Source organism: Lissotriton helveticus, chromosome 4_1 (genome assembly GCF_964261635.1).
Source record: "Lissotriton helveticus chromosome 4_1, aLisHel1.1, whole genome shotgun sequence".
NCBI classification, from domain to species: Eukaryota; Metazoa; Chordata; class Amphibia; order Caudata; family Salamandridae; genus Lissotriton; species Lissotriton helveticus.
The window spans coordinates 1713919580-1713936584 of record NC_136063.1 but is presented as its reverse complement, the minus strand read 5'-3'; the positions used below and the strand labels follow the sequence as shown (position 1 = coordinate 1713936584).

The 17005-nt window shown below is 46.1% G+C and overlaps 1 protein-coding gene across 2 annotated transcripts in view; it reads left to right on the top strand.

Moving 5' to 3' along the window:
• LOC144829333 (nuclear pore glycoprotein p62-like) overlaps positions 1 to 17005 on the top strand; it is a 277355-nt gene that overhangs the window by 113837 nt on the left and 146513 nt on the right. For both annotated transcript variants that reach the window (XM_078688386.1, XM_078688385.1), the window contains exon 5: positions 14286 to 14453. In XM_078688386.1, coding sequence (XP_078544512.1) covers positions 14286 to 14453 — 168 coding nt within the window. The remainder of the gene's footprint in view (positions 1 to 14285; positions 14454 to 17005) is intronic.

Genomic DNA, 17005 nt, shown 5'->3' with positions numbered 1-17005 from the left:
ACCCCATTTTCCTCTCCCAACACACTACCCCTAGAGCTTGGTTTGTTTTGCCACAATAATTTAGATAAAATGCTATGCATGGTTATAAAAAAATCAACACCAGCCTCAATACTGGAATCGCTTAAGTAAATTGAACAATGTAAATGAGCATCCAGTCTACCCCACCAAGATAGGGCTAATGGGTTTCATATAGATGTAAAAGGCTAAAGTTTTATAATAACAGAAGTGAGATTAACGGAAACCGTGTCTATAACAGTATTTGTAATCCATAATCCTAAACATTTCATTTTCGTGGTAGACCAGGCAAAATTTGTGCAACTTTGTGTAAAGTCCTGTTTAAAACAACATTTATTAAGGGGAAGAATTTCACACTTGAGTTTAGTTTAGATCCTAAAACCATAGCAAATGTGTTTACCTCAGTGAGGAGAGCTGGTAGAGAAGAGGATAGATTAGAAAGGAACAGCAAAATGCCATCAGCATACACTGCCTATTGAAGCTGCTCTTTACCGTAATGAAATCTTATAATATCTGGTTTATGTCAAGTTTTAAGTAAGAAGAGTAATGAATTTAGCAAAGATGTTATGATCTGGATTGACTAGAGAGATTGGTCTATAATTTTTTTATATACCTACCCTCTAGGTATTAAACAGATCAGTGCATCTTGAAATGGAGCCATTTGAAGCATTATTAATGATGAAGAAAGAGTATAATTGAAATATTCTTGGTATAAGAAGTTTATAGTTTATAGAAATAAAGATGAAAATCAATTGCAGGGCTCGAAAAATCTGAAAAATTGTACTAGTCCTTCAGGTCCAGTACCTAGAAAAATGTCCTCGACCTAACAGCAACCTACTTGACCCCCGTCTCAGAAAGCAATAAAAATGCCTTGAAATCTTGTTGTTTTGTCACATTTGCTCCGTTTTCCTACTCACCTGAAACTCATCTGGACCAGGAGCCTTTCCTTTTTTTAATCAAGTTCATGGCTTTAGGAATTTGTCGTGGTAATGCTCCCCTCCAGAGAGGTGAAGTCAATGGACAACTGAACTTCTTTTGAAGTAGATAGCAAATATTGAGAATAAGAGGTTGTATCAGGTGTATAGTGTAGAATAATAATTTTTGAATGCCTCCAAGATTTCAGAATCTTTAAAAGGTGAGACAATATCAACTGTTATCATTGATTCAATTCTAGTCTCTTTTTTGATTTTCAAATAATTAGCTGGGAGTTTACCTGCTTGGTTCGTCCCTCAAAAATATTTAGCACGGGATCTATGGAGATAACCAGGGGCGGTGTTCAGTCATAGGCGTCGGTGCTCTGCCCACTTTTGATTCCAGCCTCCCCCACTCCCATGGCTGAGGCTTCTTTAAAATTAAATAATGTTGCATTTAAATCATGTGTTTTGTGAAAGATGGCTCATGCGCAGACTGTTGACATCTGCCAGCAAAACCATTTGCACTTTTCTATGGACTCTGACCCTCCACCCTTTCCCTCGTCCTCTAACCCTTTTCCCCGTTGATGATCCTCAAATGTTTCTGCCTTGCTTTTTTCTCCATACCCTTGCATCCCTCCCACCCTCCCTTTGTGCTGTGACTGCATCCCCCCTCCGACCCCACTTATGGAACTCTGCTTTTCTGTATATAGAGATAACTCTAATCATTAGTATATGCAGTAGACCTTTGTACCATCTACCATTCCTATGTGACTCTTAGAGTATATCCATTTGTATCCCTTCCCTATGTATATAGAGATAACTCTAATCACTAGTATATGCAGTAGACCTTTGTACCATCTACCATTCCTATGTGACTCTTCGAGTATATCCATTTGTATCTCCTTGTGTGACTTTACCTCTTGTAAATTTGCAATTTTTTTCTGTTTGTATCCTTTATGTAACGCATGTAATCCTAAATCCTTATGTTTTTCAACTGGTCCTTATGTACAGCGCTCTGACACCTTAGGGTAAAGTTCGCGCTATATAAAATCGCAAAAATAAATAAATAAATTTGCCAGGCTGACAAACTTACAGCCCTGAGGCCTGTGAGGTAATCAGATCGGCAAAGCTATAGCCTTGACGAGCATTCTCCTCCCCCTGATGACATTCTGGTGAAGCAAGCACGGGGTGCTTCAGACTCCATCTCTATAGTGTCAGGGCTTCATGTCAGTCAGGGATGGAGAGCACTGTGACACCACCCTTTCCCTACTCATCACAGTGTTGGCTAGAGTCAGTAAATCGTCACTGACCCCAATTCTCGGACGATTTAGAAAAGGGTAGAGTAGAGACCTTAGACCGGAAGCAGAGAATTTGAGTCTGCGCAGCAGATTACACATTTTAAAGACTAACTTCGCAGACTCGAAAGATTTGCTTTCTGAACTGCTTTTAATCCGAGACGTCACGTACATCAATGCTGTAGGTCGGTGATAATCTCACCAAAGCAGCCTGGTTGTACCTTTTTGCCCAAATGGTGCTCCCCCTGTGTGTCTCTCCTGGTGGAGCCAGAACAAGCAGAGCAGCCGATGAGAAAAAAATCATAAAACAAAAAAAAGAAAGCGGCGCAGCCCGGCTTGTTTTCAACCATCTGTAAAATAAGTTACTGTGAGTTCAGTGTGAGGCAAACCGATTTGCCCCATTTATTATCAGTAAAGTCAAAATAAATGCATGATACGATTTGTTCTCTGGATAAGCCTTGAAATGCCTCACCAGGCTGCATTCTTTTAGTTTCACTAACAAAATTCCTAACGGCCCTGGTGCAATGCATTTATATTTAAATATAAGAATGTTTCACCGTTTTGTTTTTAAAAAGAAAGCCACAAATGAATTTATGTATTCTATTGCAATATACTCGGCAGCAGGAAAGTAGGGGGGTGAGTCACATTGCCACCTGAAAAGGATAGTAGGGCCAGGGAAGAATCACTCGCCAGCTTCTGCCTGGTCTTTTCCATATTGTTGTTAAATAAACAACTGTTTATGAATGGTTAATTTGGAACATAAAGTGTCCTTGGCTGAAAGGGACAGGACTGTGGGGGCTCCTCTACTGTACCAAGGTAGTGGTACGCAGAAAATCTGCCTGCTACCTGAAATAAATGTAAATGTGTACAATTGGTAAGTTACCAATTCTATATTCTATCTAGATCTGGAGCCAGTATATGTTTGAATCGATTGTCATTTAAGTCTTCATGGTAACAAAGGTGTATTTTTTAGACCAAAAGCATGTTGCCTTCTGAGTTTTGAAGGGTGTCATTCTCATGAAAGTTATATAAAAAAAAATCTGGTTGGATTTTTTACATTAAAATATGTTTTGAAAGCACTTGTTTTATCTTGCATGCTAAATATTTTTGCACATTTTGGCAAACTATCATTGTCATAATTGTTTTAAAATAATGACTTGCATAACAGCAGTACTTGCAGTTGCTGGCTGGGCTCATGTCACTATTCCCCTCTGCCCCAACCAGCTCTACGACTCTCTAGTTATACACAGGTATCCGCAGTGATCTCATTAACCAAGTGCATGTAAATGAGTGCATTTCCAATTGATTACTTTAATTTTCATTTAAAGTGTGTACCTATCATTTATATACATTTACCTTTCAGATGAAAGGTAAAGAAAATAGTATTAGAATAGTTTATTAGCTGCATCTCTAACCCCACCTATATTGTACTCAGGAAAACCGTACCTTTTTTTGCAATTCAACTACTGGGCTTTAACGAAATCTGCAGAATGCTCACCTGTCCAGGACCTCTGCTAAGCGTCTGTCCTGTGGTCTCTAAAAGTTGAGTAGGATGGGGAACACAGGCTGGCACATGTCAAGCAACAACTTGCCACATGACTGACTCTTCTCCGATCCCGTGAGCTTTTCAGCAACACTTGCGAGTGCACTTCATGGTTTATATCATTGAATTGTTAGCTCAGATATTAAATTGCCTCGCATCTTGGGCAATCCTGGATGAAGAGCTTTATGACTAGCTGCTTTAGTTCTTGTTTTTTGTATTTCCAGTTTGTGGATGGCCGCATTAACACACCCCTGGTATTTCTGACCCATTTTATGGTACTTGCAATGCCATGTTCCATCAAATATCAAGGACTCCCAATTGTACAACAAAAAGAATAAGAGCTCTTTGAATGTTTGTGCACCAGAAAGGAACAGAACTATTGCTAAAAATCATGGGAACATTCAAATGTTTCCTATCACCTCATACTACTGCAGTTCTGTGGTATTGTCACAAAGCCCAAGTCACATTATTTGAGGTGTATCTTCAGTATGCATGTCAATCAGGCTCACTTGTGCGTCAAACTCACCCACAAGTCTTATGCCCCATCATTTTGGTATGTCACCAGCCGTCACTGTAAATAAGATTTTGAATCTTCAGTAGAATATTTAATACATTGGAATTTAGCTTTAATCATTCATCAAGACAAGTTGTAGATTTATTAGTAAAATAGGTATGTTCCAATTTTTTTTATTATGTACAATTTCAGTTGATTTTTGAGGATTTAATTTAAAAATTATAAAGTCCCTTGCCCAAAACTTTGGATGAATCTCATACAATTTAGGGAGAGATCCGATGTATTGTTAAATTGAAAGAATTCTTGTGAGAAGGCCTTAAAACCTTGCGTAAATTGGATATCCAATAAGAGTAAATTATAAAAACGCCATAATTTATTACCTTGAGGGACGGGTACTGATTCTAAATCCACATTAATGGGTACATGAACAGATATTAGGATTGAACCAATTTCTGAGTGTAAAAGATATGAGGAAAAAGATTTAGAAAGAAGTATGTGGTCTAATCTGGATTGGGAAGCAATCACATACAGGGGAAAAGAAGGTATCTGAAAGAGACACGTTAGTATTAGATTTCTTACCTTAGAATATCCCCAGGCGTCAGACTGGATCCGTAAACTTTTGCGTAGCAGTACCCTTGCGCGTCGGTAGGCGTCGTCTGCGGCTCCGCGTCCGTCGTGGGCGCCGTGATGACGTTGTCGGAGTACTTAGACGCCGCCTCCGCGTGCTGACGTCAGTTCTTCTTTTTTCCGCGCCAGCAAGCGCAGATCTGGAAAAAGCAGTAACCCTAGTCATTTTCTGACTAACTTTTTTGATCAATTTTGATTGCTTTTCGAAGTCTCTCGACTCAGAACGGTGCCGTAGGGATGCCCGGCTTCAAGCACTGTGACGATTGCAACCGTCTGATGTCGGTCACGGAGCCTCACCGCGTGTGTTTATCTTGTTTGGGCGTCGACAACGACGACAAGGCCTGCTCCGACTGCCGGGCCCTCTCCTCGAAAGCCAGGTGGGAGCGGTCCCGTAGGCGACTCGAACTCCGGCAGTCGGTCCCGCGCCGTGAGAGGTCCCGATCCCATGGGAGGTCGAGGGACAGGTCGCGGGCTCGGAGCCACCACAGCTCCGAGAGTAGGCCGCACTCCTCCGGGTCGAAGTCGTCGTCGGGTAAGAGGCTCAAGAAGTCCAAGCGGCGTCATCGCTCCTCGGACTCCCCCCGACGCTCGCGCGATGCGGCCGGGGGTTCGGGTGACACCGCCCACGCGGCTCCGTCGGAGTTGCGGGCGCCGCGTGCAGCTCCACACCCTCCGGTCCCTGGGCTGAACGCGACGCCGGAGGAGATCGAGCGCTTCCTCATGGCCATGAGGAAACTCTCTCCTCCGACGGGCTCCGCGGCGCCTCCGGGCCCTGCGGACCCGTCTGGGGGCCCTAGCGGGTCGGCGGCTCCGGCCCCGACGCCGTCGGGTGCTTCGGCCCCGACGCCGCCGACGCCTTCGGGCCCGGCGCCGCAGGCCCCCATTATCCTGACGCCGCCGGCGCCTTCGGGCCCGGCGCCGAGGGGTCCAGTTGTTCCGACGCCGCCGGCGCCTTCGGGCCCGGCGCCGCAGGATGCCGCTGGTCCTCCCTCGGGATCTGACGACCTCCCCGGCGCCGGACCCTCAGGTGTCGCCTCCGGCGCCGTCCTCGGGCGGCGCCGGCCCCGGTCCTGCCTTCGTTCCTGTTCAGCCGTCGGAACGGCCCCGATGGGCGCCGCTCCAGACGTCGTTTGGTGAATTTCACTTTTATGAACAGGCCCCATTGGTGGAGAATTTCAGGAGATGGGTGATGAAGAGGACTGGGAGGGGTCTGAAGACCCTCTGACCAGAGAGTGTCAGTCTCATGCGGACTGGACAGGAGACCTGGGGGAGGCCAGTGGCCTGGACACCTCTCCAGACACTGGTTTTGTCTCCCCTCCTACCGTGGCTTCGGAGGAGGGGGCAACATATAGTGTGGTGCTGATGAGGGCTGCCAAGGACTTGGGCCTTGAGCTCCCCGACGCGGCCGTGAGGACTAACCTCCTCACTGAGGTCCTTACACCGCAGTCAAGCTTGGCCGAGCCTCTGCTGCCCTTTAATGAGGCCTTGACCGACGTTCTTCTGGGCACTTGGTCCAAGCCCGCTACGGGTTCGCCCGTAGATAGGAACGTGGCCAGACGCCACCGCCCAGCCCCGGGCGACCCAGGTTTCCTGTCCTCCCACCCTACCCCCGAGAGCCTGATCATCCAGGCCCCCAATTCCCAGACCGCATTCCCGTCGGCCCCGCCGGACAGGGAATCAAAGAGGTATAACAAGTATGGGAAGAAGATCTTCTCATCCCTTAGTCTAGGCCTGCGGTCTTCCAACACCGCCTGCCTCTTGGGACGTTACACCCACTCTGTGTGGGATAAGGTCGCGGAAGTGCTGCCAGAGTGTCCGTGGGAGGTACGGGCCAAACTCTGCCAAGCCCTTGTGGAGGGCCGGGATGCAGCCAAGTATTCAATCAGGTGTGGGCTGGATACCACCGACTCGCTAGGTAGAGCGATGGCAACGACGGTGGCAGTCAGACGCCACGCCTGGCTGAGGTCCGCCAACTTCTCGGCGGATGTCCAGAGCACGCTCATGGACATGCCGTTCGATGGCCGTCGCCTCTTTGGCGACAAGGCAGACCATGCGCTTGAGCGCTTTAAGGACTCCAGGGCTACGGCCAAGTCCTTGGGCCTCTCGGGCCAGCACCAGCAATCAGCTGCCTTTCACTCCTTTCGTGCCCACGGAAGGGGTGCGCCCACACGCGCCGCCAGCCACGCACCGCAGGGCAATACCCAACGTGGTGGCGGCCGTGAGAACCGCCGTCCGGGCGGTCGGGGGCAGCGGCGCGGCCAGTCCACACCTTCCCCCGCAGCATCCGCCTCAAAACCCTCCTAGTCCGTGCTTTCAGGCCCATGTGACGCCAGTGGGGGGCAGGGTTCGCCATCACCACCTCCACTGGCGCACCGTCACTTCGGACAGGTGGGTGCTGCAGATCGTCCGAAGGGGCTACTCCCTCCCCTTCGAGGCGACTCCTCCAGCCATGCCACCGCAGAACCACCGTGTATCGGGGGATCATTTGCGACTTCTGCAGGAGGAAGTTACGGCCCTCTTGGCCAAGGGGGCCATTGAGCGCGTTCCTGGGCCAGAAGTAGGGTGTGGTTGCTACTCCCACTACTTTCTGGAAGGGCAAAGGGGGCCTACGCCCTATCTTGGACCTGAGGAACGTCAACGGCTTCCTCCGGAAGGAGAAGTTCAAGATGCTGACACTGGCTCAGGTCCTGGCTGCCCTGGACCCAGGAGACTGGATGGTAGCGTTGGACTTGCAGGACGCTTACTTTCATATCCCCGTCCTGCCTGCCCACCGGCGCTACCTGCGGTTCATGGTTGGCCACGAGCACTTTCAATTTACCGTGCTCCCCTTCGGCCTTACCAGCGCCCCACGGGTGTTCACAAAGGTGATGGCGGTGGTCGCAGCTCATCTGCGCAGGTTAGGGGTTTCAGTCTTCTCCTACCTCGACGACTGGTTGTTGAAGGCGGGCTCGCCCCAGACAGTAGTCAGCCACCTCCAGACGATGGCAGACCTCCTGCACCAGCTGGGATTCTCCATCAATGTGCCGAAGTCACACCTGTGCCCCTCTCAGAAGCTCCTCTTCATCGGAGCGGTTCTGGACTCGGCGCGGTTTCGGGTTTATCCGCCCGAACAGCGGGTCCGGGATATTCAGGCTCTGATTCCCATCTTTCAGCTGTTATCCCGGGTTTCGGTCAGGTTGACGCTGCGGCTTCTGGGGCTGATGGCCTCCTGCATCCTACTGGTGCATCACGCCAGGTGGCGGATGCGGGCTCTGCAGTGGGACCTGAAGTTTCAGTGGGCCCAGCATCAGGGCAACCTATCCGACCACGTCCTGATCTCGGAGGGCACTGCGAGACAGCTGCAGTGGTGGCTTACGGACCGCGATTGGGTCAGCGGCAGATCCCTCTCCCTTCCCCAACCTGAGCACGTAGTGGTGACGGACGCGTCCCTCCAGGGCTGGGGTGGCCACATGGGAGAGGCGGAGATCAGAGGCCTCTGGTCTCCGGCGGAGACCTGGCTCCACATCAACCTGTTGGAGCTCAGGGCGATTCGTCTGGCACTGAAGGCATTCCTCCCCTCTGTCCGGGGGAGTGTAGTGCAGGTGTTCACGGACAACACCACCGCCATGTGGTACTGCAACAAACAAGGCGGGGTGGGGTCGTGGATCCTTTGTCAAGAGGCTCTTCGCCTCTGGCAGTGGCTGGAACGCCAGGGCGTGACCCTGGTGGCTCAACACCTGGCAGGTTCTCTGAACGCCAGGGCGGACGAGCTCAGCCGTCGGTGCATGATGGATCACGAATGGCGTCTGAACTCGGACGTGGCGCAAGGCCTCTTTCAGCGATGGGGAGAACCTTGGTTAGATCTATTCGCCACCGATGAGAACGCGCAATGTCATCAGTTCTGCGCGTTGGATTTTCCAAGGCGGCACTCGCTCGGAGACGCTTTTCGTCGCGAGTGGAGTTGCGGTCTGTTGTACGCCTTTCCGCCTATACCACTTCTGCCCAGAGTGCTGAAGAAGATCAAGCGCGACCGGGCCCAAGTCATCCTTGTGGCTCCGGACTGGGCGAGAAGGTACTGGTATCCAGAGCTACTCAGAATGTCAGTCGATCCCCCGGTTCGTCTGCCTCTTCAGGAGGACCTTCTGTCGCAGCAGCAGGGGACGGTCCTCCACCCGAACCTGTCCAGTCTCCACCTCCATGCTTGGAGATTGAGCGGCGACAGTTGAGGCCATTTGACTTGCCTCCTGAAGTTTGTAACATCATTCTGGCAGCCAGGCGTCCCTCCACAAAGTCGGTATACGCCTGCAGGTGGAACAGATTTGTGGCATGGTGCACAGCAAAGGCTGTGGATCCCCTGAATGCCCCTCTTTCTGAAGTCCTTCTCTTCCTTCTTTCTCTTGCCCAGCAGGGCTCTGCTCTGGGCACTATCAAGGGCTACCTTTCTGCCCTTTCAGCCTTTCTCAGGCTGCCTGATCAACCTTCCTTGTTCAAGTCCCCTATTGTTAATAGATTTCTTAAGGGCATCTCACACACGTTTTCTCCTGTTCCGTTTGTGATGCCTCAGTGGGACTTGAACCTGGTTCTTACATTTCTGATGTGCGTTCCCTTTGAGCCACTTCACAACTGTCCTCTTCGCCTTCTGACTTTGAAGACTGCTTTCCTGGTTGCCATCACCTCTGCCAGGAGAGTGAGTGAGCTCCAGGCCCTTTCTTGTACTCCACCTTTCCTTTCTGTCCATCCGGACAAAGTGGTGCTGCGTACCAAACCTTCTTTCCTGCCCAAGGTTGTCACGGCCTTCCACATCGGGCAGTCTATCACCTTGCCAACCTTCTTCCCGCCACCGCATCCCTCTAAAGAGGAAGAGCGGCTCCACCGTCTGGACCCAAAACGTGCGCTCTCATTCTACTTGGATCGCACACGCCAGTTCCGGGTGGATGACCAACTCTTTGTTGGTTACGTGGGCGCGAAGAAGGGGAGAGCGGTGCACAAGAGGACCATCTCCCGGTGGATCATCCTGTGTATCCAGGCATGCTACTCCTTGGCTCGGAAGGAGCCTCCTGCTGGATTGCGGGCCCATTCTACCCGAGCCACGGCGACTACCACTGCCCTGGGCAGGGGTGTACCCTTACAAGACATCTGTCAGGCGGCTACGTGGGCATCGCTGCACACGTTTGCGAGACACTACTGCCTGGACAGCCAAGTCCGGAGGGATGGCTTCTTTGGCCGTTCCGTCCTCCAGGACTTTCTGGTGTGATTATTGGTTCGCAGACCCACCACCGGGGTTGGTATTGCTGCGGTATCTATTCTAAGGTAAGGAATCTAATACTAACGTGTCTCTTTCAGATGCACAAGTTACTACTTGTGTAACGATATATCTGTAAGAGACATTAGTTAGTATTAGATTCCTTACCGACCCACCCATCCTCCCCGTTCTGCGAACCAATATCTAGGGTTAGGGTTGTCCCCTTTCAGGGCCCTAGTTTCAATGGCACTAGTGTTGGTTTTTAACATGGCTCTGCGTTTCTGGCGCGAAAAGCTGTGTCTAAGAACTGACGTCAGCACGCGGAGGCGGCGTCTAAGTACTCCGACGACGTCATCACGGCGCCGACGACGGACGCGGAGCCGCAGACGACGCCTACCGACGTGCAAGGGTACTGCTACGCAAAAGTTTCCGGATCCAGTCTGACGCCTGGGGATATTCTAAGGTAAGGAATCTAATACTAACTAATGTCTCTTACAGATATATCGTTACACAAGTAGTAACTTGTGCATATTACCATAATGTTGGATGACATAATCTCCAGTCATCCACCAAAGACCGTGGAGTGATCGTAGAGCGGTATTGTTTGTGAATAAAGGGGGAACAAATGTAACATTAGAAGGGCGACAAATAAAAGGATGCACAGCCAAGTTGCACTCGCCACCCAAAAAAAAGGAATAATCAGAGATAGACATTCCTTTACAAGTAATTTCAGGCCCAAACCTTTTGCCTGGCTGTGTAGGATCATATACATTAAGGTTAAAGGAAGGGATTTTATCATTGATCAATTTAACTAAAAGCCATCTTCCGTCCCCAACACATTCCTGAGTTACTAAATAAATATCAAGAGATATTTTACATAAAATAACCACTCCATTCTTCTTTCCCAAGCCAGGACATGAGAACACTTGTTCCACCCAATCCCGAGCAAGTTCATTAGCTTCAGTTTGTACCAGATGAGTTTTCTGTTATAATGCCACATCAGTTTGTTAAAACCTTTTGTCTTTTATTAGGAGAACCCACCACCCCCTAACATTCCAAGACGATACACGTAAGACCAAAGTCTGTAAATATGTTGCTGAATATCATAATTATTCTACATGAATAATCGATAAAGAACTGTAAAGGCCAACACTAAAAAAAAAAAAAAGTAGATTGCTTTTAAATAACGATAGAAGAATATGAATATGAAAAAACATCTTGGAGAAGAAGGAAAGTAGAAAGAGAACCAGTAGGAGTAACTGAGTAGAATTAAAAAATAGATTAAAATAAATACAGATCAGAAAAGACCAGTAAAAAACAGAACAACAAATGAAACATACCTACAAACAGAAAAATAAATAGGGATGGTGAAACCACCCGAAGAGGTCCCCACCATCGGGGTCCAGGGAGGCATCAGATTGGGGGAGAGGAGCTGGCCTAACGGCTAGGGCGCTCGACCTCGGACCTGGGGATCTGGGTTCGAGTCTCGGTAACGACGCCAAAAACCTCCTGTGATTCTGGGCAAATAACTTAATCTCCCAAAATGAATGCGTGTCCTCCTGTAACGTAACTGGTGCTATGTAAAGCGCTCTGATACCCGATTCAGTTCGGGTCTAGTTTGCGCTATATAAAACTCTGAAAAAAAAAAAAAAAAAAAAAAAACAACAAGGAATGGGTATGGATAAGACATGGAAGATGATATATAAAGAAAGACCAGAAAAACAAATTCTTGAAACAAATTTAAAAGTTATGACAACTCATTGGTTAAAGAACAAACTAATAATGGAGAATATTGTGTAAATAAAACCTATCCAGAACCACATATGAAAGGTGAGATTTTAAGGTGCAGAAACTCTCGATGTATCCATTTGTACATCTCTACAATTATCTAAACATTTCTGCAATACATCTGGATCTTCATTGATGGAAGTATTATTTTATGTTACTTTAAATAAGCAAGAATGAAACAGTCCAAAGCGAGCTTTTATTGATCTCAAAACTTGCCTCATTGCCAGAAATAGTTTCCAGCGACCCGCTATGGATTTGGCCAGATCGTGAGAAAAATATAAGTTGTAACCAGGCCAAGTAGTTTGAGCTTCAGCCACTTTGATGACTTTCAATAAATCTCTATATGCTAGGGAATAAATTATAACTTCTCTGGGTTTCTGTGAGGAAGCATGAGTACTACAACCTAGTCGATGAGCTCTTTGTTTATTGAGGGAAGGAGTAGGAGGTATATCCAGAATTTTAAGAAGAAAGGATTGAAAAAACACAATAGGATTAAGCCTCCACATTCTCTGCCAACCCATAAATATGAAGGTTGTTTCTGCGATTGAGATTTTCAAGATCTTCGGCATGTTCTTCAAGTTGAGTGACTTCAGCTTAAAGTTGCTTCAACTCCTGAGTATTATCTTCCAATTCACAACTCTGCATTCCACCTCAGTGACTTGTTTGTCCATTGTGACCATTTGTCATCAAGGTTTTGAAGACAATGCTTTGTTTTCTCCATAAATGGTTTACATTTTCTTATTACATCCAGTAAGAGCTCCATGGAGACCCCTCTTTTGCTCTGAAGTGAGAGATGAAGTAACATCTGACCCCCCCACGGCTTTTGCGCCAGTCGAAGTGCTAGACAGACCTCTGAAAGTAGTCGACAAATTGGTAGCGCCATGGTGTTTTGGTTTTAAGTCCACAAAGGGCTCCATCCAATTAGGGATACGGGGAAGTACTTGCAAGGAAGCACGGCTATTGTACTTTAATCGTGAACTCTTTGTCCATCCCATATACCAAAAATAGTAAGTACAGGTCAAATACAGGAGAGAGAACTAGGAATATGTATATAATATTTTACATAGCGGGTAATGACAGGAAGACTGATGTAAAATCACCTTGTAGAGAAAATTAATAGTGAAAAAGCATAAGGAATGCGATGCCCTCCACACAGCTGTAGGTAATGTCTAAAGGATAAATAAAGAGGATATGAAGTATAATGCTTGCCATGCTTCTCGACACAAACAAATATTTTTTTGAGGAAAAAAGCTTTCTGGATTTTGAAGAATGGTAAGAAGAAACATTGCCACTATACTGGTGTGAGAAGCCTGTAAATAACTCTGTGAGAGATGATTCAAAATGGGGGCCGTAACAAATTTTCTCTGTGCGACTACCATTGAAGTGAAAGAAAACATCCTTCGATGGCAGGAAATATCCTCCAAACGTAAGCGGAATTTTCTGCAGTAATTCCCCCATCGTTTTATTACAAGTTGCGTATCATTAGTCCTGTTATACTGTGCAGCCCCTTTCAGCCACCGCAGCTTTTCTTCGGCGGGTGCCAAGCCACACCAGTGTAGTTTTTTTATTTTTGATTAAAAAGCTATATTCTAGATGCTAGCTTATCATTTTATCTTTTTTGCTCCAAATGCATGCTTTGTTTTTGTCAGTGCATAGGACTGCTTCAGCTGAGGCCAACCATCATCCATACGAGATTCTGTTGGGAGTACTTGTGCAGGTTTCACAAATCAAAATAAGGGTACCAACTTAACTTTTAGCATCAAATTTCTTCACTTTTACAGAGCATTATAAAATGTTTTTTTTTCAATTTAGCTTTCTAGGTATATATTCCTTTTAAATCTACAAATACTATTTAATATTGTAAACAGTCGCAGACTCCCTGAGTGCGCGTCACAGCCCCCCAGGTGTCTGGGGACCACATCTTCAGAACCGCTGCTCTAGATTGTAAAAATAATGTCGTAGATGAGTTCTTTGTGGACATAGGTTGTTAAACGTCATTGTTGGCTATATCGTATTCCTAGAAAAAGAAAACGCATTTGAGTTCTTTTAAAGTATTCTCCAGATTTCCAATGTGTCACTTTGTATAGTTGTCTACTGAGAAAGCCAAAAGCTTTAGTTTTATACTAGTCTGTAAAGTTAATATATCCTGTTTGAATGTAATTACAAGTATGTACTGTAGAATTCAAGATGTTTGAACTGATCACTCTGAGTTTCACAGCCTACTTCCCTTAACTCTGGATCCTGAAATTACAACAGATCTATAGGTCTTTCCTTTCCTGTAGACCTTCATTTTTTAATAAAACCTGCCACCTCAGCTGCCCATCAGTGGAATAAATCATGTTGTGTATTTTGTTTCTGCTCTCTTCAGCTGCAACACCTGCATCTACAATGGCAGCTGCATCAACGGCTGCACCAGCCACAGCACTATCATCCCTCCTTGCATCTTCAGGGCCATCTCTGTTCTCCTCAATCGCTAGCTCCACAGCCGCACCTACTGCCACAGTAGGACCTTCCAGTACCTCTACTGGGTTGTCACGTAAGTCCCTCTTCCTTTTATAATTTTGTATCTTGTTTTTATTTTTCACAATTATTAGGAATGTTGCCAAGATGCCATTTTCCATGCTGGGTTTATCAGATAAAAATGTTTTATATTTAGTGCAAGATGCTGCCAATCAAAGGCCTTTTCTACCTTCGACTGTCATGTTGAAGTAGATATTTAGAGGGGTGCGAAACTGTTTGCAGTTAGATCCTATGTCTAAAATTAATAACTTTGTACCTAATGGGACGCTTGACCCCTCAAAAGAGATAGTGTCTGGATATTTATTTATTATTTTTATTTTTAGCTCTGGCTTTAGGGCCTCGCCTGCCTAAATTAATCTGAGGGAAGCCAAGTTAATCCACTTCACCTGTTGTCTCTCTTGCACTGTGCCTGATAGTACCTTGCCTGATTACGTGCATATCGCCTAAAATGTAATGTGTTTTTATGGTAGGGCTGTTGACCTAATACTTTATTTTGACAGTGCTTTTTATTTTATTTTTTATCCTTGTTTTTTTTGTTATAGTTGGTATGGAAAAGCTCACTTGAATAGCTTGGGAAATGTGCACCCCTGCCCTGCTTTTCCCATAGCGAGTTTCCGATTTCTTTTTAGATCTCGCCTAGGCAGTTCTTGCGCTTTCTCTTCCAGACATGCTGTATTCAGGATATGTGCATAAAGCTCCGCCCACTTTCTGCCCATCTTTTTAAGTTGATCTTGTCCCTGTCCCTTGTAAATGGTGGCTTTTCATTAGTCAATAGGCTTAGTAGTCCTTCTTTAGTACCGCCTTGTCACTTCTTGTAACCTCCCATGAGGACACCCCCTGTTATGTGTTGTTACTCCCTAGGTTTTAATTACAGCCTCAAGGCACTATTTTCTTAAATGGCTTCAGGCAAGACACACTTGGTCCTAAGCTAGGCTGGCAATAGTTACTTCGCTCACTAGAACCTCTCACATTTATGAGACAATCTATAAATTTCCCTTCATCCGCACCCTCCTAATCCGAAATTGATGTGATAATTCTTTTGTCAGATTGCATAGCTATGAATTGTATATATGGACATAGCTGTTTGAATGTACCCGTAGTACTGTCTTGCATGCAATGCATTATGGGCAAGGTGGATTTACCACATCTTCTGCAGGGTGCAGTACTATATGTGACCAAAAGAGGTCCGCAGTGCTGGTGCCTTGCTCGCTAGGGACCTCTAGGAGCAGCTTGCGTACTGCACCTAGACATGCAGTGCTGGTGCCTTGTTCACTAGGGACCTCTATTTTTTTTTTTTCAAATTGTTTTTTTATTTTTTATTTATTTATTTATTTATTTTTCGTTTCAAATTGCAAAGCACGTTCAGATACAAATTCAGATCAGAGATCTGACTACCCCCCACCCCCCCAACAGAAAAAGTACGTAGTGTAATTGAAAAAAAAGGCGTGAATGAGCAATAAAAAGAAAATCAAGGACAAGGGGAAAAAATACATGGAATAACAGAGCATGGAAATACATTCATATATGTTACCACTGTAGGGAAGTAAACACTGCTCAATCAAACAGGTGCTGAGTATGCAGTGGCAATAGTACACAGGCTAATCCGACGGAGTGAGTCAGTCAGTGAGTTTATCCCACACCTCCAGGCCCTTCTTACGACCCCTACATCCCTTTTTGGAGTATACTGCTATTTCCAAGTGATATGTTGCTATGAATCTAGCAAGCCATTGAAAAAATGAAGGGGGCTCTGGGTCTAGCCATGCTGAAGCAACACAAATTCTCCATACAGCCATTGCTATGAAGATTAGGCCCTCCTTTTTTAATTGTGATGTTTCTGTTTGAGTTCCAAGCATAATGATGGTGGGGTTCAAGGTTAACGGCTGAGAGGTGACTTCTCCTAAAAACCCCCTGTATTCGGTTCAGGGTGGGTGAAAGCTTTATACAGGAATTAAAGATAGGTACGGAGTTGGCCCCAAATTCAGCGCATCTAGGACAAAGAGTACCTTGACCGTTTCCCCACTTTGCGATTTTGCTAGGAGTGATGTACAAAAAAAATTGTTTTAAAATGTTGAGCTTGTAGTTTCGCTGATAGTAAAATGTTTTGAGAAAGAGTGAGTGAATTAAAGAAAACATTTTTAGGGGAATCAAGTTTAATATGCCATTTGCCAGCAATAGTTGTAGGTCATCCGGCGTCTGTCTATTTATAATGGTGTATAGGAGGCCAATTCGAGGGGTCAGAGGTTTCCTCAAGACATTAAGAAATTCCACCTCCGTGAATCCAGAGGCGCCCCCAACCTTTCTAGAGAAAAAATCGTAGATAGACAGTTATTTAAAAGCGTCCTCTCTCTTGATGCTGAATTTGGCCAAAAGATCGGGAAAGGGAATAACTCCCTCGTTGGTAATTAGGTCACCTAGTTTTCTGATGCCTGCCCTATACCAATCAGAGAAGTAGGCTCTTCCAAAGATATCAGGAAGGTTGCTATTATTTAAAATGGGGGAATAGTAGTTATGCCTACCTATACCGAAATATCTACGAATGTTTTGAAAAACCCTAAATGAGTTAAGCAA